Raw genomic sequence first — 26,192 nt, 5'->3', positions numbered from 1 at the left:
CGGGTTCGCTCAACTCTAGTTACAAGCATAACATATGGAAAAAAGGTAAAACAGTGCAAACCATATAAACAAGTGCAAACGGGATTACCAGGATTCGTCAAGTGCCACCACGAGTCGTTCCAATACAGTCCAGACGGGCACGCATCATCAAGGGGTTGTATGGAGAGACACGGAGAAATAAAGTGGAATAGATTGCAGTAAAAAGAAAAAAAAACAAGCAAAGACATAAGCACATGCACAGTAATATGAGATGGTTTGAATGCCTGGAGTGTCAAACATGAAGTAGAAACGGGTAATTGAGGCACAGGGGCAACATCTGACGGGTGAGCGTAGATTGGTTTATGCAAAAACTGTGAGAGAGCTCTCGTGCACGTTTTTTTAAACTGCAGAGGATACTGGGAAATGTATTTCTAAGCACTATGGTCACATGAACAGTGCAGAGAAGCAGGAAGTGAAGAGCAGAAACCAACAGGTACAATAAATGATTGAATTGAATTGCTTTTTAATCGTTTTTAAAAGGATCCATTTAACTATTCTGTCTCTATACCATGTAAACAGTCATTTTAGCACAAACAACTTTTTGTGTTCAACTCCTTTTAAGTGGTTAAACAGTGTTATCCAAAAGAAATGAATGGAACATTAACAAATGTTTTGCTTGGACATTGTACTGCATGTTGTGTGTTTATTGTAGCAGCAGTGGAGAGGAGGTGTAGCCTGGAGATTTGTGGAGTAAAATATCAACAGGCTGTTAATATAAATCTCCACACATAGATATACAAAGCAGATATACAGTTCAAAGCAGGATAACAGAGAGGAGCATCCAAGAAGAGTTTACCAGCCTGTTTTCAGAACACCAGCAGTGAAGGTTAGGATCTCTAAAATTGTTGCTTTTTTATGTTTATGTTTGTGTGTGTGTGAACAATATAAGCATACACAATATATAGATACCAATAGTATGCCTGTTCACTTTATCTACACAAAGATAAAGATTACAGAGCTGATCAACGTCTCCTGCCTACAATTGAGACTACCACATAAGGAATTGTAAGTAAAGCCCAAATCACGGTTAACGATCACGATGCTGTGCCCTACAGCTGATAAAAATAAAGTCCACACTAACAAGTAAAAACACTGCAGCGCCGCAGTATCGTTTTCTGTAGTTTGAGTGTTTTTAAAATGCTTTTTATTCTTTTGGTTATTCAGATGTTGTCTGGTGTCTATTTACAGTACACCTTTGTATTGTATAGTTTATTATGATTAAACGCCTTAGTGGTGGAAAACACCAGCAGTGCTTCCTTTTTGCTTTTGTTTGCCATAGTTTCTTTATTCTGTCACCATGTTATGCAGTACTGTAGATTTGTGACATGGCCAAGGAGAGGGTGATGGGAGGAAAAAGTCTTGCAGGCACAGCCTGTAGTGCTAAAGGCTTTTTGTTAATACCAGGGGAAATCCAGGCTGCAAATTCTAGATTCCTAGAATTGCAACTATTTAACCACTTCAGCCCCGGAAGGTTCCTAAACCAGAGCACTTTTTACAATTCGGTACTGCGTCGCTTTAACTGGTAATTGTGCGGTCACCCAAACAAAATTTGCATTTTTTTCCCCGACAAATAGAGCTTCCTTTTGGTGCTATTTGATCACCCTTTTGCGCTATAAAAAAAAGAGTGTAAATTTGGGAAAAAAATAAACAATACCCCCAAAAATGATTTAAACAAAAAAACTAATTTCTTCATTAGTTTAGGCCAATATATGTTTGTTTACATATTTTTGGTAAAAAAAAAAAAAAAAATCGCAATAAGGGTATATTAACCACTTAACCCCCGGACCATATTGCTGGTCAAAGACCAGAGCACTTTTTGCGATTCGGCACTGCGTTGCTTTAACTGACAATTGCGCGGTCATGCGACGTGGCTCCCAAACAAAATTGGCGTCCTTTTTTTTTTCCCCACAAATAGAGCTTTCTTTTCGTGGTATTTGATCACCTCTGCGGTTTTTAGTTTTTGCGCTATAAAAAAAAATAGAATGACAATTTTGAAAAAAATAATATTTTTTTACTTTTTGCTATAATAAATATCCCCCAAAAATATATAAAAAAACAATGTTTTTCTCAGTTTAGGCCGATACCTATTTTTCGTTAAAAAAAATCGCAAAAAGCGTTTATTGATTGGTTTGCGCAAAAGTTATAGCGTTTACAAAATAGGGGGTATTTTTATGGCATTTTTATAAATATTTTATTTTTTTACTAGTAATGGCGGCGATCAGCATTTTTTTTTCGGTATGGCGACATTATGGCGGACACTTTTGACACATTTTTGGGACCATTGGCATTTTTATAGCGATCAGTGCTATAAAAATGCATTGGATTACTATAAAAATGCCACTGGCAGTGAAAGGGTTAACACTAGGGGGTGGGGAAGGGGTTAAGTATGTTCCCTGGGTGTAAATTACACTGGTGGGGAAGGGGTAAACACTAGGGGGCGATCAAGGGGTCAACTGTGTGTTCCCTCAGTGTGACGTATAATTGATGCCTTAAAGTGGAGTTTCCATCCCAAATTTTTCTTTTTCATTATTGTGCTCATTAGACCTAAAAAAAAAAAAAAAAAAAATGGAAATGCCTGTTGCTATGCGGTCCCACAAAATCCTATGCGGTCCCACAAAATTCCAAAGGCAGATTTTGTGGGACCGCATAGCAACAGGCATTTCCATTTTTTTTTTTTTTTTTTTTAGGTCTAATGAGCACAATAATGAAAAAAAAAATTTGGGATGGAAACTGACATCATCTCCCTCTAATGCTCCTGGGAAATGTGAGTCATCATTTCCCAGGATGCAGTGCGCTACCCAATTATCACTCCCCATCCAAGACTTCCAGGAAGTAAGTGCTTGTGGGCTTCATAATGCCCACAAGCAAAATGACAACGGTGTGGACATAGTTTTATAAAACTATCTTTTTTGAATAACTATGCGGAGCGGCGGCGGATTGTAAAAAAGTAAGTGACCGGATTTATATTATAAAAACGCATGATGAAAGGACATACATTTAAAAAATGCCAATTGTGGTTGGAACCCCGCTTTAAAGACTTCAGTAAAAGATGTGGACTCCAACTTACACTGTGACCCCCAAGGGCATAAACAGTAGCGCTCTGCATTAAATGCCCTAAGTGGCCAAATAAGAGTTAAAAAAAATCGTAGAACAACAACTGCTCTCAAACAAAGGGGCTAGGTTTAGGTCTGCAAGATGAAACTCAGAGTTAAACACAGAACTGCTCTCAGGATAAAGTGACTGGAATAAGTCTTTGTGATAATTCTGCTGCCAGCTACGTTGGGGCCCTTTAAGAACGTTGGTGCACAGGATAATGAGAAGATTTACGGTAAATTAACTAAGTATTGCAGCAATATGTCTAGGAGTTCAAGTAAAGAGGTAACTCTTTGGTATAGATAAATTCTTCGAAGGAGTAGGCCCAATGGCAGCCACCAGGTGTGCACCACAGTTGCAATAGTTGTATGTAATAGTGGACACAGTTACAGTGTTTAAATGTAATAGCACGCACAACTCCAGCACTCTGGAAGGGGGCCAGAACAGAACCTGGGCTATGTTAGGACACATCTAGAACAGCACCAGAAATTCCTAGGGTAGCGGTGTTAGTTCCATGTCTGTAATTCATTTATAAATGGATGCAGCTCAAAAAAGCTGGTAGCATTGTGTGCCCCTCAACTATTCTGAGTAGTGATGGCCCAGATTGCAGTGGCGTCTCTGGTGAGTATCAGAACAGCCAGTGACACAGAAGACCCGATCCAGTCTAGCCTTCTGCCTCTTGTAAACAGCAGTCTCAGACAGGGGCGGACTGACAACTCATGGGGCCCCCGGGCAATAGAAGATTATGAGGCCCCTGGGCTTACAGATGGCCACCACGCCAGGAGGCAGTGCAGAGGCGGGGCATCAAAAATGGCTCTTCCTGTCACTGGCAGGTCCCCGCACATGGGCGAAAACACGGCATTAACCCAGTTAATGCCATTTACAAAAACGGCACCGCTCAGTGCGCCCGTTTCTGTGAAAATATCTCCTTAACCACTTCCATACCAGGCACTTGCGCACCTTCCTACCCAAGCCAATTTTCAGCTTTCAGCACTGTCGCACTTTGAATGACAATTGCGCGGTCATGCTACATTGTACCCAAACAATTTTTTTATCATTTTGTTCCCACAAATAGAGCTTTCTTTTGGTGGTATTTGATCACCTCTGCGTTTTTTTTTTTTTTTTGCGCAACAACAAAAAAAAAGACCGAAAAAAAAAAAAAAAGTTTTAATTTTTTTTGTAAATAAGTACGTTTTCTACTTTGATTACGGGCACCAATGAGGTGGCACTGATGGGCACCGATGAGGTGGCACTGATGGGCACTCATAGGCGACACTGGGCACTCATGGGTGGCACTGATGGGTACTTATAGGTGGCACAGATGGGCACTGATAGGTGGGCATGGATGGGCACTGAGGGGTGGCACTGATGGACACTGAGGGGTGGCACTGATGGCATTGCTGGGCATCACTTGTGCCCATGTTGCCAGTCAGTGCCCATTTGTGGGCACTGATTGGCATCTATTCAGTTCTTTTTTTTTTTTACTGCCCTTTTTTTTACAGCCCTTCCCTTGTGGTCCAGTGTGGGTTTCCATGGTGATCCAGTGTGGGCATCTGAGGGGGGGCTGCGCTGATAAACAATCAGCGCAAACCCCCCCCTGTCAGGAGAGCCGCCGATCGGCTCTTCTCTACTCTAGTGAGGAAGCGCCATCAACGTCTCTTTCTGTTTACATCGTGATCAGCGGTGATTGGACACGGCTAATCACGTGGTAAAGAGCCTCCGCCGGAGGCTCTTTACCGAGATCAGAGATGCAGGGTGTCAGACTGACACCCGCATCACCGATCGCCGCGCTGCGCGCCCCGGCATGAAATCCTGCAGGACGTCAATAGACTTCCAGTCAGGATTTCACAACCACTTCCCGGACGTCAATTGTCCATTGACCGGGCGGGAAGTGGTTAACCATGTAGGTTAAGGCGATATTTCTTGCACCTACAGGTAAGCCTTAATCTAGGCTTACCTGTAGGTTCAAGTGACAAGAGTGGGTTTACAACCACTTTAAAAAAAAGGGCATCACACTAAGTGTGCCATAGTTCCTCAGTGATTGGTGGGCATGGAGAAATGTAGGTGTTCCTAAGGCTGGGTTCACACCTAAGAGGAAGCCATTGCACAGCAGGGTTCCGTTGCTTCCTGGTTCACCGTTTCATGTCTGATTTCAGCCCGAATTTTGGGCTGAATTCAGCCCTGAAATGGACCAAAAAAAGCACACGTTTTTCCTGCAGAACTCACCAGACCTGCTGTGGAGATATGTGAAACAGCTCCACAGAGAGCCAGTCACATTCTCCTGCTATGCAAATTGGATGCAGAGAAAATCTGCATCAAATTCGCATAGGTGTGAACCCAGCCTAAAGGTTTATGGCGACAAACCTTTCCACATCTTCTGGCATCAGCTTCCTTTGTAGCGCTGGTCATTTTGGTCACATGACACGAGAGCTGAAAAGGAAGTTGGTGCTGGAAGACTTCCATGTCAGATGCTTAGTTCACGGGTCTGAACAGGTAGGTATCTATTTATTGCTCAGGATGTGTCAATGGCTGTGGGTCCCCCTCTGATCAGTCTTAATACTCAATATCCCCCACTAAAAGACCACCAGCCCAATATATCCTATTAATACTGTCCCTGGGTGAAAATTCCCCCTTGCTCCAGTCCAGTCTTCATCTATGCTTTTGGAGGTACACCTATAAAGGATAAGCCTCGTACACACAATCAGAATTTCATAGGACAAAGCGCAAGACTTTTGTCTGAAGGGCGTTAGCCGTGAACTTGTGTTGCATACAAACGGCAAACAATTGTCGGCCAACAAACACGAAACTGTGTGTTTTACACCATTTGGGCAACTTCTGCTAATGTTGTGTTATGGTGAGCATTGCTTCTGTAAATGTGTGTTTGTACTTTGGAGTTTTGTGCAATGGACTTTTGTGTACACACGATCGGAAAATTCGACAAGACACAATTGCTGGCAGACAATTTTAAAGCATGCTATCCCACGTTTGTTGGCAGAAAATCCAACAACAATTGTCCAACGGAGCATACAACAGCCTGCCATCAAACAATTTCTGTCGGAAAATCCGATCGTGTGTACGGGCCTTAAGGATGAGCTTGGGTTTGCTCCAACTGTGACCATGTGGCCATATTAAAGTGGTTGTAAACCCAATCTGCTTCAGTTTGCTTTAGTGCGCGTGTGTCGATGACATTGGCACATACAGGGGATATCTCCTAAACCATGCACATAAGAGAGGGGAGTTACAGCCAGGTGGAGGTTAGGATAGAGCCTGGTGCACGGAGGAGAGGGGAAGTTGCAGCCAGGTGGAGGGTAGGATGCAGCCAGATGCAGGGAAGAGAGGGGAGTTGCAGCCAGGTGGAGGGTAGGATAGAGCCAGGTGCACATAAGAGAGGGGAGTTACAGCCAGGTGGAGGTTAGGATGGAGCCAGGTGCAGGAAAGAGAGGGGAGTTGCAGCCAGGTGGAGGGTAGGATAGAGCCAGGTGCACAGATGAGAGGAGAGTTGCAGCCAAGGGGAGGGTAGGATGGAGCCAGGTGCACAGAAAGAGGGGAGTTACAGCCAGGTGGGGGGTAGGATGGAGCCAGGGGCACAGAGGTGAGGGGAAGTTGCAGCCAGCTGGAGGGTAGGATAGAGCCAAGTGCACAGAGAAGAGGGGAGTTGCAGCCAAGGGGAGGGTAGGATGGAGCCAGGTGCACAGAAAGAGGGGAGTTGCAGTCAAGTGGAGGGTAGGAAGGAGCCAGGTGCACGGAGAAGAGGGGAAGTTGCAGCCAGCTAGAGGTTAGGACGGAGCCAGGCACACAGAAGAGTGGGGGGTTGTTGCCAGGTGGAGGGTAGGGTGGAGCCAGGTGCATGCACCTGTCCCTGATTTGGAGCAATGTCCCTCTTTCCTCCTCATTTTGGTTAAAATAAAATGCACTATTTATTTTTCAAAAAGTGTGCTAAACCTTTCACCCAAATCCTAAATTGCTGCATTTGTAAATTTGAAAAGCTAATCTTTTTTGGGGGTCAATTCTCCTTTAAGGGTGCATGAGGTGTCCCTCATTCCCATCTCAAAAAGTTGGGAGGTATGGTGCATGGAGGAGAGGGGAGTTGTAACCAGGGGGAGAGTAGGACGGAGCCAGGTGCATGGAGGAGAGGGGAGTTGTAACCAGGGGGAGAGTAGGACGGAGCCAGGTGCATGGAGGAGAGGGGAGTTGTAACCAGGGGGAGAGTAGGACGGAGCCAGGTGCACGGAGGAGAGGGAAGTTGCAACCAGGTGGAGGGTAGGACGGAGCCAGGTGCACGGAGGAGAGGGGAGTTGCAACCAGGTGGAGGGTAGGATAGAGCCAGGTGCATGGAGGAGAGGGAAGTTGCAGACAGGGGGAGGGTAGGACGGAGCCAGGTGCCCGGAGGAGAGTGGAGTTGCAGCCAGGTGGAGGGTAGGATGGAGTCAGATGCAGGGAAGAGAGGGGAGTTGCAACCAGTGGGAGGGTAGAACGGAGCCAGGTGCACGGAGGAGAGGGGAGTTGCAACCAGGTGGAGGGTAGGATGGAGCCAGGTGCACGGAGGAGAGGGGAGTTGCAACCAGGTGGAGGGTAGGACGGAGCCAGGTGCACGGATGAGGGGAGTTGTAACCAGGGGGAGGGTAGGACGGAGCCAGGTGCACGGAAGAGAGGGGAGTTGCAACCAGGTGGAGGGTAGGACGGAGCGCACGCATGTGCCCTTTGGCGGCTCTTAAAGGAAACCCCATACAGGGTTTTGCACAGGGCACATTCTACCCCCGTAAATAGACTCGAGTCGATCGGGAACCGGTAAAAAAAAGCACCAGCGGTCAGTGCTTATTATTTTCATGTAATTAAATGCTCTTTTATACGTTGGTTTCACTTTTAAAATTCAGCTGCTCTGTAATCACACAGGTGTCTCAGGAGATCAGGACCGATCCGCCCTATACGCAGACTACGCAAGCTGCGTAGGGCCCCCGGAAAATACTCGAGGCCCCGCTGGGAAGCATGGAGTTTCTTTTTGTATCACGGCGATTCCTAACCGAAACAATGGCCGCCGCCGCGGCTATCCGAGTATCCACCTGCGGCGCTGAATCGATGACTCACTAGACTTCAGTGAGTCAGGTGAAGTCAGTGAGACAGCCGCTATTGCTTATGGGAGCTGTAGTCCGCGAGCGGCTAAGTGCTGAAGCTCCCTGCTCCTGGGGGGTGGAGTCTGACTCTGAGGAGAGGAGAGAAGCACAGCCAGCCTATCACTTGTGCTATAACTCGCATGGTGACGGTCAGATAGCATTTTGCCCGCCAGTGCCTCTGGAAACGGTAGGAGGTGAATGTTATATGGCTAAATAGAAAAAAAAAAACCTGATATGTAGCTGGACATTTGTCCAATAGTGGGGATTGGGTGGAGAAGCAGGCTGCTGTGACCAGGTCCGGAATTTGTGTGCAGACTATGCACAATACATGAGCCTGTGTGTTTCAGTCAATTGTCAGCCTGTGCATAAGATGTACCAGGGGGCCACAAATTATATAAATGTGCCAAATTGTCGCCACTGTGCCGTGACATCAATTGTCGCCACTGTGTCCATCAATTGTCGCCACTGTGCCATGCCATTGTGGCCACTGTGTCATGCCAAACGCAGCCACTGTGCCATGCCACGGTGCCCATCAATTGTCGCCACTGTGCCATGCCATTGTCGCCACTGTGCCATGCCAAACGCAGCCACTGTGCCATGCCATTGTCGCCACTGTGCCCATCAATTGTCGCCACTGTGCCATGCCATTGTCGCCACTGTGCCATGCCAAACGCAGCCACTGTGCCATGCCACTGTGCCCATCAATTGTCGCCACTGTGCCATGCCACTGTCGCCACTGTGCTCATCAATTGTCGCCACTGTGCCATGCCATTGTCGCCACTGTGCCATGCCAAACGCAGCCACTGTGCCATGCCACTGTGCCCATCAATTGTTACCACTGTGCCATGCCATCAAACGCAGCTACTGTGCCATCAATTGTTGCCACTGTGCCATGCCAAAACGCAGGTGTGGCAATGGCATATGGTTTACATAGCTCACGGTATCACGGGCCGGGTAGAGGGCACCTTAGCAGAATTGTGCTTAGGGCCCCAGAGAGGTCAGGATCGGCACTGCAGGAGATCACAGACATCCCTCCTCCTACTCAGATCTCAGGTGTTTTCAGAGGAAAGACTTCTCTATTCTCATTCTAAGGCTGGGTTCACACTACTACACTACTTTCATCCTACTTTGCTCAGTGTTCAATGTTTCCCTATGAGAGCGTCTTGTAGTGTCCTACATTGGTCCTACACAAGTCGGTCCGACTTTGAAAATGCTCCCTGTACTACTTTTGTTCCTACATTGATCCTACTTCAGGCCTATTGAATATCATTGAAGTCGGACCAAAGTAGTATCCTGTTCATGAAAGTAGGATGGATGTAGGACCAATGTAGGATAAATGTAGGACCAGTGTAGCAGAGCAAAGTAGGATGAAAGTAGTGTAGTAGTGTGAACCCAGCCTGAAGCCTCATACACACAATCAGACTTCCATCTAAGTTTTCTGTGGATTTTTGTCCGAATGGGCGTTGTCCGCGAACTTGGTATGCATACACACACGGCAGAACATTTTTCAGCTAACTTTCATCAAATCCTGTGGTTCTTCAGCTCTTTACCGCCACCCTTCGGGCAACTTCTGTTATTGTTGGTTGATGTTTAGCATTGGCTCTGAGCATTCGTGTTTGGAATTTAGTCCGATGGACTTGTGTACACACAATCGGATAATCCTCCATCGGACATTTGTTGTCAAAGTTTGAGAGCATGCACAGCGAACATTTTGTCCTATGAAAAATCGAAAACAATTGTCCAATCAAACACATCCGTCGGACCATCAAAAAGTCCTATCGTGTGTATGGGCCTTCTCTGAGAACTGCTAAGAACTGAAATGAGATAAATTATCTGCGTTTGATAAAAGTGCATCTTCGTTTTGTATAAAATGGGGAAGAATTAGGATTTCTGTGACACCCGTGCAAGAAATGGGGGTGCATTTGTCACTGTGATAAGCTGGCACAGAGATCAATAAAAAGAATTAGGCCTCGTACACACGATCGGTCAAACCGATGAGAACGGTCTGATGGACCGTTTTCATCGGACCAAACCGATCGTGTGTAGGCCCCATCAGTTATTTATCCATCGGTTAAAAAAATTCAATCTTGTTTTAAATTTAACCGATGGATACCTAACCGATAGAAAAAAAACGATCGTTTGTAGGCACGTCCATCGGTTAAAAATCCACGCATGCTCAGAAGTCGACGCATGCTTGGAAGCATTGAACTTCGTTTTTTTCAGCACGTCGTTGTGTTTTACGTCACCGCGTTCTGACCCGATAATTTTTTAACCGATGGTGTGTAGGCACGACTGACCATCAGTCAGCTTCATCGGTTAACCGATGGAAAAATCCATCAGACCATTTTCATCGGATGAACCGATCGTGTGTACGCGGTATAAGAAGTTCTGACCCTTTCTCACTCTACTATAAAAAGGTTGTTTTTTTTTGCTCTGCATTCCATTACAATCTCTCATCACAGAAACCTGACGAAGGCAGCAAACCTTTCCTGCACTATCCAAAACTAAAATTGGTCACAGACAGTATTAAAATTATGAAATATTAAACTTTTCACTGCTTTATCCTAACCAGAAATGTTTTATTTATTTTTTTGCTAATGCTTAGTACACACGGACGTGTTTTCCATTGGATAGAAAAACAACGGTTTTCTCGACAGAATTCCTCTCAAGCCTGTCTTGCATACATACGCTCAGACAAAAGTCTGGTGAACTTTTGACTGCCAAGAACGCAGTGACGTAAAAGACTACGACAAGCCGACAAAATTAAGTTCTATGCTCCCGACCATGTGTCGAATTGTTTCCGAGCATGCATGTTTTTTTCCCCTCGGAAAACCAATCAGCCGAACGGTTTTCCCGCCAGGATTTTTTCCTGACGGGGAAAAAGAAATCCTGCTTTTTTTTGGGGGAAAAACTGCGATGGAGCATACACACAGCCGGGATTCCCGGCCAAACGCTGTGTGTACGAGGCATTAGAGTGGACTTGACCAAACAAACAAGCCAACTGATATTGTCCATTACAATGTGCAATGCTTCTTGTTAACTCTCTGTTTTCCCTTTCCCTCTAGACTTGAAGACACAATTGCCATGGATCCTGTGACCATTCTTCTGTCCATCATAGTCATCTTGTTTTTGGTCAAAACCTATAATGACCAAAAAAATCAAAAGTACAAAAACTTCCCTCCAGGGCCAAAGCCTCTACCATTCATTGGAAGCTTGCATATGATTGACCTACAAAAACCTCACTATGCCCTTATGAAGGTAATAAAACGTATTCTGCTGTTCTTTGTAAACACAAACTATTCTGCTGTTCTTTGTAAATGGAACTTATTAAAAAGATCAGTAAACATAAATGACAAATTTGGTTATGAAAAAAGTGATGTTAGTGTAGCGCCTGGTTACTTTAAGTACCGGTGTTATTTAAATTTAGAGGGAGATCAGAGTGTAGTTAAACTCTGATCTAAATTGTTATGTGCAAAGCAGGGTCTCTGTCTCAGCTTGGCTGTGCTGTGGGCACATTCTGTTGTGCAGGGGTGTCCTTCCCACCCCTGTGCAGTAGGTGTCAGCAGTGGAGTCAAGGTTTGGGTGCTTTTCCCCAGCAGCCAATCGGGGGGAGGGAGTATTGAGCCTCGCTGTGCATGCTGGGGGAGGGAATTTATGGGGCAGATGCCATTGGTGCTGGGTTCTTCTTCGTCCAGTGTGGCACCCACCTTTAGGGTGGCCACATCACGGCGCCCTGGCGTTATGGCCTACCGGGGCGTGCGTGCCACGCGGTGTTCCTGGTTTCGGGGCCACGTTGGCCTGGAGCATTTGAACAGCGACGGGGACCCAGTGAGCAACTGGGTTCCCACCTTGAGGATCCCAAGCGGTATGGCTGTTCGGTGGGGAGTCCGTCTGAGGAGCGCCATTGAGAGGCTGGTGATCCAAAAGGGCCTGGACAAACCACCGGGGATCAAGGTAGCCAGACACTAAGGGATTGATCACCTGTCAGTCGGTACCTGGGCGACATTAAGAAGGAGATCCGGGCGTAATTCACCTAAGGAGGATTACCTCTGTAACTGCAGTCAGAGAGGGCCTGTGGCAGAGGTGTCTCCCTGAAGTTCATTTTAAGGAGGGTCTGTGGCAGAGACTTTATCCTACAAAGGTCCGAGCAAAACTTCAGGCTGCCAGGTCAGTGAGAGAGGCCTGTCCGGGTACGCTATACCCACTCAAGCAAGAGTGGCACAGAGAAGTGTTACATTTGGAAAAAGGACTGTTTCCTATCACTATGCCTGAATTCGCTATTCTCCTTTCTTCCTTCAACTTTACTTTCCTCACCACAAGTTTTATTGTTTTTAAGTGCATGAGAATCATGGGAAATCTAGTTCTAAAACATCTAGGGTGCCAAGTTTCGCCATCACTGGTCTAGACTCTATGCAATTAGCCGACCTCCTAGCTGTTGCAGAACTACAAGTTCCACAAGGAATAGCAAGACTCTGACAGCCATAAGCATGACACCCAGAGGCATTATGGGGCTTGTAGTTTTGCAACAGCTGGAGATCCGTTAATTGCATAACCATGGAGACCCAGCCATCCAAATTAAAGTGGCGGTCTGCCCAAAAAAATTTAACAAAAAAATTAAAAGCCAGCAGCTTCCTTAACCTCTATTACCTGCTGCAAAAATAAATGGGGTGATGATGAAGCAGAGGGTAATGCCGCGTACACGCGGTCGGAATTTCCGACAACAAATGTTCAATGTGAGCTTGTTGTTGGAAAATCCGACTGTGTGTATGCTCCATCGGACATCTGCTGTTGGAATTTCCGATAACAAATGTTTGAGTAAGTGGCATGGTTCGAGGGCTATCGACATGGCCTCTAGGTGAGTCTCTTGAACACAGATTATGTCGCTATTGAGTTTTATTGCCGTGTGCCACAGAGAGTGTCTTTTAGCCGGATGATTCAAGCCCTTGGCATTGAGTGATAAGATTGTGATTGGCATTGCTGGATATCGGTGGTGTGCAGTGTATGAGAGAAGATGTGAAACACTTACGGTTTGGCGTAGGTAAGCGAGTGGCGATAGAGACGTACTGTACCCAAAATCGCGGGACCACTAGATGGTTGGGTCTGTGATGCTGTGATTGTGGAACTGGAGCTGCGAAAATAAGTCAACAAGTCAGAATAGTTATGCGAGTAGGTACAATGGTGAACGTTTTCCAGTTTGGTGCGGGTTGATTACCAGAGGGAGAGCTGTGGCGTAAACAAGCAGAAACAGGCTGATGACAGCTATTCCGCTATAGGGGGAAAAACAGTTAATAACTGAGGAAGATTAGACAATGAACAGTAAGCAGTAAACAGCGAACAGCAAGGATTTTCATAGTTGCTGTGTGCCTGACAATCAGGTATTGGACCTAGGCTGGTTCCCTTTGGACCCCTGGTAAAGACGGGATGTCTGCAATTTGCGTTGTGGCAAAGGCAGGTTTACATCCAAGGGGGGCTCCAGGATGATGCCCCATTCATGCAGAAGGTGCATGCCTTTCCGAAGGTCACCGATGGTATGAGTAGATCCATTCCTAGTAATGAGGAGAGTCGCATGGTAGCACCATTTGTATAGGATTTTATGGTTATGGAGGCCCTTGGTTATGGGGTTCAAATTCCTTCTGAGCTGTAGTGTGTATTTGGAAAAATCAGGGAAAAGTTGGACCCCTTCGTATGGTCGGGGAAGAGGCGATTTAGATCTGGCTTCGGTCATTAGTCTCTCCTTGACGTGAAAGAAGTGTACACGCATAAGTACATCTCGCGGCACAGAAGCTGCTAAGTGGGATGGTTTCGCTATTCTCTGGATCCTGTCAACAATAATGTCTCTGGGCGAAACATCAGGCAGAATAGTGTGTATGAGATCCTTTGCATATTTCTGTAAATCTACCGGTAGGATAGTCTCCGGGACCCCCCTTAATTTTACATTATTGCGTCTGGAGCAGTCTGCTAAATCGGCCAGCTTGGCCCGGACCCATTCCTGCTCATCTCTTACCTCTTCATATGTGTCAATCAAATCATTCACAGTGGTAGTACATTCTGTCATACCCATTTCTATCGTGGAAACTCTCTGACCCACTGCATGTAAATCAGAGTTTATCTTGTGAAATAGGGAGGAGAGATCCGTCATTAGAGATGATTGGAGTGATATGAGCATGTCTTTTAATACTGTATGCATGACTGGCTCCCCTGAGGTGGGGAAAGACGCCAAGGAGCTGTGCAGGGCCTCATTGGATTGGAGCGGATTAAAGGGTCACTAAAGGGAAAACATTTTTTGGCTGAAATGACTGTTTACAGGGTATAGAGACATAAAAGTTAACTGATTCCTTTTAAAAATGATTACAAATAGATAAAAATCAATCCTATAATGTGCCTGCAGTTTAGTTTCACTTTTGAACTGGTTTCATGTTCCTGTGAACTAGAGAGACACACAGAACAAAAACAAACAAATCCAGGGCAGTGTTTTGTTTTTAAAATGAATCTGATTGGTTCTGTTAAGTTTTAGACACACAGTAATGAAAGCTTAGACCACCGTGACAAGCTCCCAGTACTGTGGTTTTAAGGAGCCAGACAAGCAGGAAGTGTGGAGATCAGAGCAGAATTACAGCAACTTCAAAGCAAAAACGAACAATAAGTACATGAAACCAGTACTGCAGTAAGGTAAAGGAAGCTATTTATCTAAAAAAAATAATTCCTTTAGTGATCCTTTAAGGCCTGGGGCTCAATTAGTGTGTGGGGCTGCCGTGAGAGCGGTGTATCCATCCGGGCCTTGGCTGGGCTACTAGTAAGGGGGTCTATCTCTGTCCCTTTTGTGGGAGATCCAGGCAGCACTGAAGTGCCCAGTTCACCCCGATTATCGTCCGGAAGATCCGTGTACGCTACACGCGGCTCGGATAGGCCGTCACCTCCGCCGCCATGATGTGAGCCACTGACCTGGTCCTCTGACGGAATCATAAAGGTAGTTTTAGTTTTTTCGGTCCGTGTTCCCCCCATCCTCTTGTGGGACATGACCGATCGGGCTGTGCGGCTGCTGTGGGTGAAGATGGCTTGATTCCCGTGTAACGGGCGGGCTGGAGTCGCTCCGTTGTCCTCCCTCACTGCAGAGCTGGTGGATTAGGCGTCCATCTTTGGCACCGGCAAGCCACTCCTTCCCAATAAATATAATTATTACTAGTGTCATACAACATTAGAATTCTACTAGTACTACTACTACTACTATAGAAATGTACAATTGCGGTGTTGTACAGTTTAGCTGCTTCGTCGAATCTTCTTAGAACATTCGACGGACACCATAAGCCTTCAATGACAGATTCGACCTTAATTAATTAAAATTTTCGGACGAATGCATTTTTTAACTAAACTAAATAAATAAAAACAAATTTCGGGAGTAACTACATTTTTATTTTTCGGACGAAAACGAAATTCCGAAACAAAATATTTCAGTGTGCACATGTCTATTTATCAATATATGATTAATTTTTGTTGCATTGTTTTTATAGCTGTCTGAGGAGTATGGCTCTGTATTTAGCATCCAGCTAGGTATGGAGAAGATGGTTGTCCTATGTGGTTATGACACGGTTAAAGATGCACTTATCAACCATGCTGAGGAATTTTATGAAAGACCATATACTGCAATGTCTGCTAGAACATCCAATGGAAATGGTAAATCACAGAATGTTCTATAAAAAAGCACCCAGAAACAGGAGTTGAAATCATGATTAATTAATGACTTTTAAAGTTAATCAATCAAGATAACTAAAATGTGCTTAGCCTAGCTAAATCATTAAAAATATCATTTGTTTTTAGGTATATTATTTGCTCATGGAGAGAATTGGAAGGTAATGAGAAGGTTTACACTTTCAACATTACGGGATTTTGGAATGGGAAGGAGATCTATAGAAAACACAATTAATGAGGAAGCACAATGTTTAATACAGGAATTAAAATCCTACAAAGGTGAGTTTGTACCAGAGTAAGCCATATAATATTTTAGAAACTAGTATAGTTACTTGTTCCTTGTACCCCAAGTAAAGTCCCAGCCCTATTCTATGAGGCTTCGCTGATGTCTGTTCCCCCACTGGGGAGATTTTCTTTTGCTCCCTGTTGCACCACTATGAAAGGAAGTAATGGAGGGGTTTGCATCAGGCAGAGAGCAATAAAGCAGATAGTATTATTTTTATTTTTTTTGTATAATAGAGTGAGGAAAAATAAAACCACAGACAATGGTTTTGTCAGGCATTTCCACATACAAATCCTAAGGTTCGTAAGCCAGGATTGATTTTCTTGACCACTACCCCAATACAATGCTGTTGTTTTAAAAAAAATAAAATAATTGTCTGGATTTTTCTTGAACCTGGATATTTAAAACCTTTGTTCTCAATTTTAGGGGAACCCTTTGAAAATATGACAATCGTCAATGCTGCGGTTGCCAACATAATTGTGTCTATTTTACTGGGTGACAGATTTGAATATGATGATCCAACAATCCTGAAGCTGATGCGCATAATTAATGAAAATATTAGAAGCTTTGGAAGAATTATGATCAGAGTAAGTGCCAATAAGTTTTATACTTGCATGATTAGGGTAGCTATAAGCATGGTAGGGCATTCTGAGGTGTTGAAACTATTAGACTACCGTATATACCGTATTATCCGGCGTATAAGACGACTTTCTGGATGCAAAAACATGCATCCAAAGTCGGGGGTCGTCTTATACGCCGGGTACAGTCTCAGTACAAAAATCTTCCCAGCAGCGCCTCTGTTCTTTGTTCCTCCTATCACAGATGCCTTCTCATCCTCGGACGAGATGAGAAGACGTCCGTGATAGGCGGAAAACATAACAGAGGCGCTGCTGGGAAGATTTTTGTTCCTCCTATCACAGAACACTCTGCAGTGAAGGCGCGGCTTTGAAATCATTCACGCTCGCGATCGCAGCATGTTAGACTGTCAGCGCTGGGGAAAAAAGTGAGTGTTATTGCACTGGGGGGGGGCAACAAGTTCAGGCACAGTGGGGGCAAGTGATGGCAATGTGGGGGCATGTAATGGCACAATGGCAATGTGAGGGGCAAGTGATGGCAATGTGGGGGCATGTAATGGCACAGTGGCAATGTGGGGGCATGTAATGGCACAGTGGCAATGTGGGGGCATGTAATGGCACAATGGCAATGTGGTTGCATGTAATGGCACAGTGGCAATGTGGGGGCATGTAATGGCACAGTGGCAATGTGGGGGCATGTAATGGCACAGTGGCAATGTGGTGGCATGTAATGGTACAGTGGCAATGTGGGGGCATGTAATGGCACAGTGGCAATGTGGGGGCATGTAATGGCACAGTGGCAATGTGGGGGCATGTAATGGCACAGTGGCACAGTCTGGGCATGTAATGTAATGGCACAGTGAGGGGCAAGCGATGGCACAGTGGGGGCATGTAATGTAATGGCACAGTGAGTAATGTAATGGCACAGTGCGATTTGAAAAAGCCTGTTTCTGTCAGCGGTTCTGGCTCCCCCTCAGCTTCCAGAAAGACAGTAAGAAGGGGGTAGTCTTATACAGTGAGTATATCACAAAACCAAAATTTTTCCTGGAAAATTAGGGGGTCGTCTTATACGCCCAGTCGTCTTATACGCCGGAAAATACGGTACTCGAGTATAAGCTGTTTTTTTCAGCACGTTTTTTATGCTGAAAAAGACCTCCTCGGCTTATACTTGAGTGAGGGTCTCCCGCTGTGTCAGTCTTAACTGCAGCCTGGGCGGTTCACTATAACTGTAAGCCCCACCTCCTCCTCATCCGTGATAGATAGAACACTGAACACTGATAACAATGCTGGGAAACTGAATCCATGTTCCGTCTATCACGGTATACCAAAAGGTGGGTTTTCGTTACAGTGGACGGCTGCTGACTGCAGTTGCATGACGCAACGGGAGATCAAAGGCACAGTGAGGCTGCAGATGGGCACAATGAGGCTGCAGATGGGCACTGTTGACCCTCTTTTCCACTTACTGTAGCTGCTGCATTCCCCACCCTAGGCTTATAATTGAGTCAATACGTTTTCCCATTTTTTTTTTTGGTGGCAAAATTAGGTACCTTGGCTTATGTTCGGGTCGGCTTATACTCATGTATATACGGTACTTTTCTATTACTTCATATGCGAGCACCAAACCGCAACTAAACAGAGTAATGGTGGACAGAAAAAAGGCAGAACCCCACCCCATAGAAGTGACATCCAGGATGAGTGAGTGAGAAACTTATATAGCGCAACATATGCAAACTGAATCGCCTCTGGGCGCTTAGTATCCCTTCCCTACTGTACTTTTGCCCTCAGAAAAGATGGGTTTTGAGTTTTTTTCTGAATGCCAGGTGATTTACCTCCAACCGGATGCTGGTTGGTAGAGCGTTCCATAGTCTAGGTCCTTGAATTCCAAATCTTCGTTCTCCTTTTGGACTTCGTTCTCCTTTTGGACTTGTATCTGGCTTTGGGTATCTGGAGTAGATTTTGGTTGGTGGATCGCAGAACGCGATTGGGGGATGCTAATAAACCCGACCCCCAGAAGTGATATCATCTGGTTGCAGTTAAGCCTTGCTCCTGGAGTGCTGCTATCCAGGTCACACTCTAGGAGATGGCACTATGGTTGGCACACCAGAGTGGTGTGACCCCTAAAGGTAAAAGTGTTCCTATAGTATATTATTGCAGTGCCAAATATTAGGGAAATATCAGTCAGTGATGTTCAAACAATGTAACTTATGTGAGACCCTAATTCAATTGGTATAGCTTTAACAACTCTTTTTTTTTGCCCAATGCTATTAAAAGAAAGTTCAAACTAAGTTTAAAAAATCAGAATCAATGTGTTTCCCTACAGGGATTTACAAACCATCACCTTGGATCATCAGCCTCCTGGCTTACACATACATTACTGTGGCTCTGGCCTTACACTTCAGGCCCTTGTCTGTCGTCTGCAGACCATTCTCTCTCACAAATGCTTTGTCTATACACCTAGCAGCCCTCTGCTGCTCTGACTCCCATTTCTCTTTTCTAAGTGGAGCCCTCCTGACTTCTGGATATATACTTCCTCTGTCTGCCAGGGTGGAGCCCAGAGCCCTAGTCCTGACTCTACAAAATGACACAATCGGTGTGCCAGTCCTTCACGAAACACAGACCCAGTATTGGAGATTTCATTCCTCTTAGATCCCTACAAAATCTGTTCTCCAAGTCTCAAATCGTGTTTTACCAACTGATGAGGAAACTAAAAAGCCAGTTTCCTCTGAATGGCACAAGCCCCATGGAGTCCCTAAACCTGTCTGGATAAGAATTCTGGGTCATAAACTTGCTTAACACCATGGCAGGACATAGCACTGACAAACTTACCTAAATGACAATGTTAAAGGGATTGTAAAGGTATCATACTTGCCTCCACTGTGCAGCTCGTTTTTGCACAGCGTGGCCCCGATCCTCCTGTTCTGGGATGCTTCGGCGGCTGTCTCAGCTCCTCCCCGCAAGAACAAACCACCTTCATGCGAGCTCGAATGGTGGTTAGTTCTTGTGGGCGCGCTCCCGTGATACAGCCGGCGGCTATAGCCGCTCACTGTATCACTCGCCCCCCCCCCCAGTGTGCCGTGTCATTGGATGTGATTGACAGCAGCGCAAACCAATGGCTGCACTGCTTTCAATCAACCAATGAATAAGCGGAGAAGCTGAGAAGCCAGCGCGTTCACATGGCAGGACTTCCAAGGGGTCAGGTAAGTAAATCCTCAGATGTTTTTTCACCTTAATGCATTAGGGTGAAAAAAACATGTACTTTTACAACCCCTTTAATTTAAGATCATTTCTATCATACGATATAGCACAGTAGAACAAGACCCAGAGAAGAAAAATTGTGAAGTGTCAGGAAAGTGTTAAAATGTGAGGTTATATGATTGGTGGTTGAAGGTTAGATGAACAGTGAGGCGCCACAAGAGTAAATTCTATAGCAAATTCTGGGATTTTGGCCTAGAAGTTGCAGGTGAAGTGCATTTTTTTTAATGCCCAATCTCCCTTATTTCATTTTCTTATAATAGCTAAAAGTTGGGGTTGGTGGGAAGGATTACTGTCACAGCAGCTCAGTGGTTTAGGGGGTCTTTGGGAATCTGTAAGAGTTTAAATTGTGCAAAAACTGGGGGCCCAGTTGATTGCGTGGTGCTTGCTTTTGGTCAGTTATTGGTGGTTCTCCCAGGAGTAGAGTTGCCACCTTTTCTTCCAGCTAAACCCGAACACCCATGCTATACTAGTGTATTTCCACTTGTGGAGGACTTTGTGGTTCCTTAATGCTTTAGTAATGGTTGCCAAGTTACAGTGGCATTGTAGTGTATGCCTGGAGAGATCAGGGAGTAGCCTTATAGTGGCTTATTGTGGAATGATGTTGTCTGGTCTTGGTGACGCTTGTAGGATTTTTTTTCCTTTTACGTGGTAATAATGAACGCTTAAAAGGACATCCCTTTGGAGTCTCCTTTGGGGGAAAGGAGGGTTTAGGGATCCTGTGAATTCTGTCCACTATGAGGTCCTGTGCTGTCAGCGTTGGTACCAAGGTGGAGAACAGGGTGTGGGCATATTGGTGGCAATTTGGTGGGACAAACTCTGGAATACCCCTTAGTTTCAGGCTGTGTCAGGATTTTGTGGCCGCATACATCCATCTCTGGGTCAGGCTGTGGCCAAGCTGGTGAGTCCCTCCTTGGCTTCGATTTTTCTGGACATCCCAGGTGAGGACTCGCTCAGCAGTTTGGTTTGGGAGGATGAGCTGAAAGGCATCACATGGCTTCTGCAGCCTTGTTATTAGGCCATTGTTTTTGGGGCGCCGCCACCATTTTGTTGTAGCCTGTGCGGGGCTGCCACAAAGAAGTTTGAGAGTTTGTGCGGCTGCTGTGGGTTCTTTCTGCGCCTTGGCATCTGTGAGGTGTGCAGCGGTCTGATGGCTGTGCTTAGAGCTGTGGATTTGGAAGGCAGTGGATTATCTCTGGCGGATGAGTGGAGCTCCTATGCTAAGCGTTCATCTTGGAGCCCGATCACCACCCCCCCCATGATGTGCACTTTCTAAAGAATATATAAAGCTGAAGACAGCAGATATGCATGAAAAACTTATGTAGGGAGATTTTTTTTCATCTCTGTGTATCACCTGAGGCTGTTAATTTCACTGGGTATATAAGTGGGTTTTCATCCACTTTAAACATAATAATTAGTAGTACTATACAATTATATGAGTTGAATTTTAAGATAAAATGTTTCTTTTTGTTTGTTTTTTTGTTTACCATTTTTTTTTTCTTATCCTAAGCTTTATAACATGTTTCCAAGACTGATAGGCTTATTCCCTGGCAGCCATCAAAAAGTCTTTCAAAACTTTGAAGTCATGAAAGCTTTTATAAGGGAGGTATTTACTAAACAGAAGAAAACACTGGACATAAATGATCAAAGGAACCTTATCGATGCGTTTCTGGCAAAACAGCAAGAGGTACAAGTCCTGTTTTGTCAATTACTGTTAACTGTTTATTTGTATTCCTTTCACAGTTTCTCTATGAGGAATAATAGTGATCACATGACTAAGAACCATGATGATTGGTTGTATCTGACAGCACAGCATGGGAACAGAGCTAGTGGCTAGGGATGGGCTATCTGTTGGACTCGAACATGAGTTTGGCACAAACATTGTCTGTTCGCCGAACAGCGAGAAAGTTGGAGTGTTCGCGGCAAATTCGAAGAGCCGCAGAAACACCCTTTAAAAGTCTATGGGAGAAATCAAAAGTGCTAGTTTTAAAGGTTAATATGCAAGTTATTGTCATAAAAAGTGTTTGGGGACCTGGGTCCTGCCCCAGGGGACATGTATCAATGCAAAAAAGTTTTAAAAATGGCAGTTTTTTTCGGAAGCAGTGATTTTTAATAATGCTTAAAGTGAAACAATAAAAGTGATATATTCCTTTAAATTTCATACCTGAGGGGTGTCTATAGTATGCCTGTAAAGTAGCACATGTTTCCCATGCTTAGAAAAGTCTCTGCACAAAATGACATTTCTAAATGGGAAAAAAAGTAATTTAAAACTACTCGTGGCTATAATGAATTGTCGGGTCCTGTAAATACAGATAAAAGTAATTGAAAAAAAAAAAACAGCATGGGTTCCCCCCTTAGTCCAAAAAAACGTGGGGGTTCCCCCAAATTCCATATCAGGCCCTTCAGGTCTGGTAAGGATATTAAGGGGAACCCTGCACCAAAATGTAAAAAAAAATTGCGTGGGGTTTCCCCCAAAAAATCCATACCAGACCCTTATCTGAGCATGCAACCTGGCAGGCCGCAGGAAAAGAGGGCGGGACGAGAGAGCGCCCCCCCCCCTTTCCTGAACCATACCAGGCCACATGCCCTCAACATGAGGAGGATATCCCCATGTTGATGGGGACAAGGGCCTCATCCCCAAAACCCTTGCCCGGTGGTTGTGGGGGTATGCGCACGGGGGGCTTATCGAAATCTGGAAGCCCCCTTTTAACAAAGGGGACCCCAGATCCCGGCCCCCCTATGTGAATTGGTAACAGGGTACATTGTTCCCCCTACCATTTCACAAAGAAGTGTGAAAATGTTAAAAATGACAGACGGCTTGGGACAAGTCCTCTATTTAAAAAAAAAAAACATTCCAGAGATGTAATCAATCTAGTCTGTCCAGCATTGTAATCCATTCTCAATGTCCCATGGTGATCCATTCTCCAGCAATGCTCTCCACTCCAGAGAGGAATGACGCACGATCCTCCCTGCACAGAAAGCACCCAGCTGAATGACGCGCAAGCTGTTTGACAGTTTTTTTATAACCGAGGGTCACACGTCACGGGTGGCCCCGCCCTCGGTCCTCAACACTGGCCAAGGAGGGCTTTATGGTAACAGTGAGATGTGATGAAATATTGACTTTGTAGGACAGGATATTGATTTTTCAATGCATATTTCATCCCCCATTTTTTTCTGTGTAGGGAAAGCCAGAATCTACTTTGTACTTCCACAACGACAACTTATGCATGCTGGTGAGCAACCTTTTTGTTGCTGGAATGGAGACGACATCTACCACTCTGCGATGGGGTCTCCTACTAATGATCAAAAACCCAGAAATACAAAGTAAGAAAAATAATTCAAGATATGCCGAATTACAATATGTGATAGTTTCGATCTATTTTTTTATCTCTAGTGGCATTGCCATTTACATGCTGTACCCCTGCTTTCACAACCCTGTGGTTTACATAAAACATGTCTTCAGAACTCATAGAAGCAGTCATTGCTATCAATATCTTTTTAAATAACTTGGAGCTTTGGCTTCCCGAGTCATTACCTGATAAAAATATGACACTTCCCTGCCACTCATTTAAAGCATGCATGTTCCAGGTCTGTGACATAGAAAACCGATGCCTGGCACACACAGTCAACAAACTTTTTTTTAAAGATGGCCATCAATGGCCGTCCCATTCTGCTTTTGTGACAGGGTCAACTTAACTTTCACTGCTGCCACTAAAATATGTGACATATAGACAAACTCACAGCCACTTTAGCAGTCCAGAGTTTGTTTATATTTGTAGCGGCCTGCTCCTGTTGGGCTGGCGCTGCTTTAATTTTAGGGGGAAGTCTGAGAGTTAGTTGACTCAGACATGTATGATTTTGAGCAAGTTTGGCTTCTGTTCCAGCCGTGGCTGTGCTGTGGGTGACCGCTGTTGTTCGCCTGGGGTGTCGTTGCCACCCCAGGCCAAGGGTGGCAGCAGCTAGGTCAAGGAGATTTGGGTGTCTCTCCTCGGCAGCCAATCAGTGGGGGTTTATCGTCCCGCTGTGCTTGCTGGGGAGGGGTACTTAAGGGACAGACATCATTGGACCAGGGGCGTCGGTCTTTCCACCACCCCGTGTGTGGCCCTCCTGGCCGGGGGTGCGTATTCCTGTAATCCTGGCTCTGGATCACGTTGGTCCGGGGTTGTTATTTGTCTGAGTGGGCCCAGTAGTCAGATTGGGTCTACGTTTTCAAGGGCGATCCTGTGCTGTCCGTCCCGGAGGGAGAAAAACGCTTGATGAAGGAACTATCTTGGAGAGGACCGAGCATGAGGCTGGTATCTCAGGAGAGGCCTTGAACTTCATCGAAGGATGCACCATTACTGAAATGGTGATCGCCTGTCAGTCCTAAATTCTACAAGTTAATCTGCAGAGATCCGGTTGCTGAATCCTGTGCTACAAGGATCTTGGACCGAAAGTGTCTCCATCTGTGGGAAGGTCTGTGGCAGAGACTGTAACCTATTCCGTGCGCCATTCCGGCTGCTAGGCTAGTGAGAGAAACCTTTCCGGGTGTGCAATACCCACTCTGGCTACAGTGGCGATGAGAACTGTGTTGCTGGAAGCAGGAGTGTTTCCTGATGGAAATAATGCACCTGAACCGATTTACCTGTTACCCTTCCACCACTTCTTCTTTCCTTACCAAGTTCTACAAATTAATCAAAGAAAAAGAAGTGTAAAGTGTGGACATTGAACTTTTTCAACTCTCATCCATCACCCTGGACGGCGAGGAAATAGAGGTAACATGCCGCCCAAAAGTGTCCAGCAGCTCTTTCGGGGGTAGTGCTACATATTTTTATAGTGCACCAGCTTACTTGTATACGTGATTCAGGAAGCTGTAAAGCTACCTGATTACTTCTACATGCTTGTCCTCCTCTTCCTCTCCTCCCCCTATTGTTCTCATGGCTTTCATTTCAGAACGTCAGCATGGTGAACAGTGGAAAACCAGCAAACTCTCTTTTTGTAATCTTCCCTTCAAATTACAAACCAGGAATAGCTCATTTGTACAGTAGTCACTTCTAGGTTTAGAGCTGCCAAACACCAGAGGCTATAGCTAGGGAAGCAGCAGATCAAGTATAGTCTGTGTTTGATCAGCAGTGTTAATATTGGCAGCAAATTTCAATTTAGTTTTAGTTTCTGCAAGTGTTTTAGTCACAGTCCTTGTATAAATGCCATTTTAGCTATAGTCCCATTTTAATCATTGTATTTTAGACTACTAAAACCTCTAGTACATTTTCGTTAATTTTAGTCAACTAAAATCGAATGTGTTTAGTTAATTTGTAATGCATTATTTAAGCATTTCGCTAGAATTTCCAAACTCAACATATACTCCTTGAGTAAAAAAAATGGTATTAAGGTTTGGACAAACTCAGAAAATACAGATTTAGCTGCTCTGTACAGTCTGAGGAGGCATGCTGCAGAATGCTCTGGACGGTGTTTTGAGGAGGCCTGTAATGCCGCCTAGTGCTCTGGACGGTGGTCTGAGGAGGCCTGTAATTCTGCAGAGTGCTCTGGACGGTGGTTTGAGGAAGCCTGTAATTCTGCCTAGTGCTCTGAGGAGGCCTGAAATGCTGCCTAGTGCTCTGGACAGTGGTCTGAGGAGGCCTGTAATGCTGCCTAGTGCCCTGGACAGTGGTCTGAGGAGGCCTGTATTGCTGCCTAGTGGTCTGAGGAGGCCTGTAATGCTGCCTAGTGCTCTGGACAGTGGTCTGAGGAGGCCTGTAATGCTGCCTAGTGCTCTGGAGAGTGGTCTGAGGAGGCCTGTAATGCTGCCTAGTGCTCTGGACGGTGGTCGGAGGAGGCCTGTAATGCTGCAGAGTCGGGTGCCACACTCGTGTATCTCATTTTGTGTTGCAGCTAGCCATTAGTTCTTTCTTGCACAGTCTTCTTTTTTTATGTCATAAAGATTTTATTGAAAAAGAAGAGTTTTTACAGGCATCTTCAGCATCATCATCAGAAATAAGTCAAAACATACAGACCAAGGAGCTTCCTTTGCATGTAGGACACAGGTACATATAGAGCATTCCTAGAATATCCAATCAGGACTGCAGTAAATAACATGAACAGCAACATATGTAACATACAAGTTAGGTAACCTACCCGGCAATAAGGCTTATGTGAGTCTAGACTAGCTCCCAT

General features: G+C 45.1%; 1 protein-coding gene across 2 annotated transcripts in view; it reads left to right on the top strand.

Annotated features, from left to right (window-relative positions):
• Positions 1 to 378: 378 nt before the first annotated feature.
• LOC120936143 (cytochrome P450 2K1-like) overlaps positions 379 to 26,192 on the top strand; it is a 42,913-nt gene continuing 17,099 nt past the window's right edge. The window contains exons 1-7 of one of the 2 annotated variants that reach the window (XM_040348282.1): positions 379 to 472; positions 11,309 to 11,501; positions 15,752 to 15,914; positions 16,059 to 16,208; positions 16,639 to 16,799; positions 21,550 to 21,726; positions 23,222 to 23,363. In XM_040348282.1, the coding sequence (XP_040204216.1) occupies positions 11,328 to 11,501; positions 15,752 to 15,914; positions 16,059 to 16,208; positions 16,639 to 16,799; positions 21,550 to 21,726; positions 23,222 to 23,363 (967 nt within the window). In that variant the 5' untranslated portion in view covers positions 379 to 472; positions 11,309 to 11,327. Of the gene's footprint in view, positions 473 to 771; positions 866 to 11,308; positions 11,502 to 15,751; positions 15,915 to 16,058; positions 16,209 to 16,638; positions 16,800 to 21,549; positions 21,727 to 23,221; positions 23,364 to 26,192 lie in introns of those variants that run through there. The other variant, XM_040348281.1, reaches the window with a different exon arrangement.

Source organism: Rana temporaria, chromosome 4 (genome assembly GCF_905171775.1).
Source record: "Rana temporaria chromosome 4, aRanTem1.1, whole genome shotgun sequence".
Lineage (NCBI taxonomy): Eukaryota > Metazoa > Chordata > Amphibia > Anura > Ranidae > Rana > Rana temporaria.
This window is presented reverse-complemented; position numbering and strand designations above follow the sequence as displayed.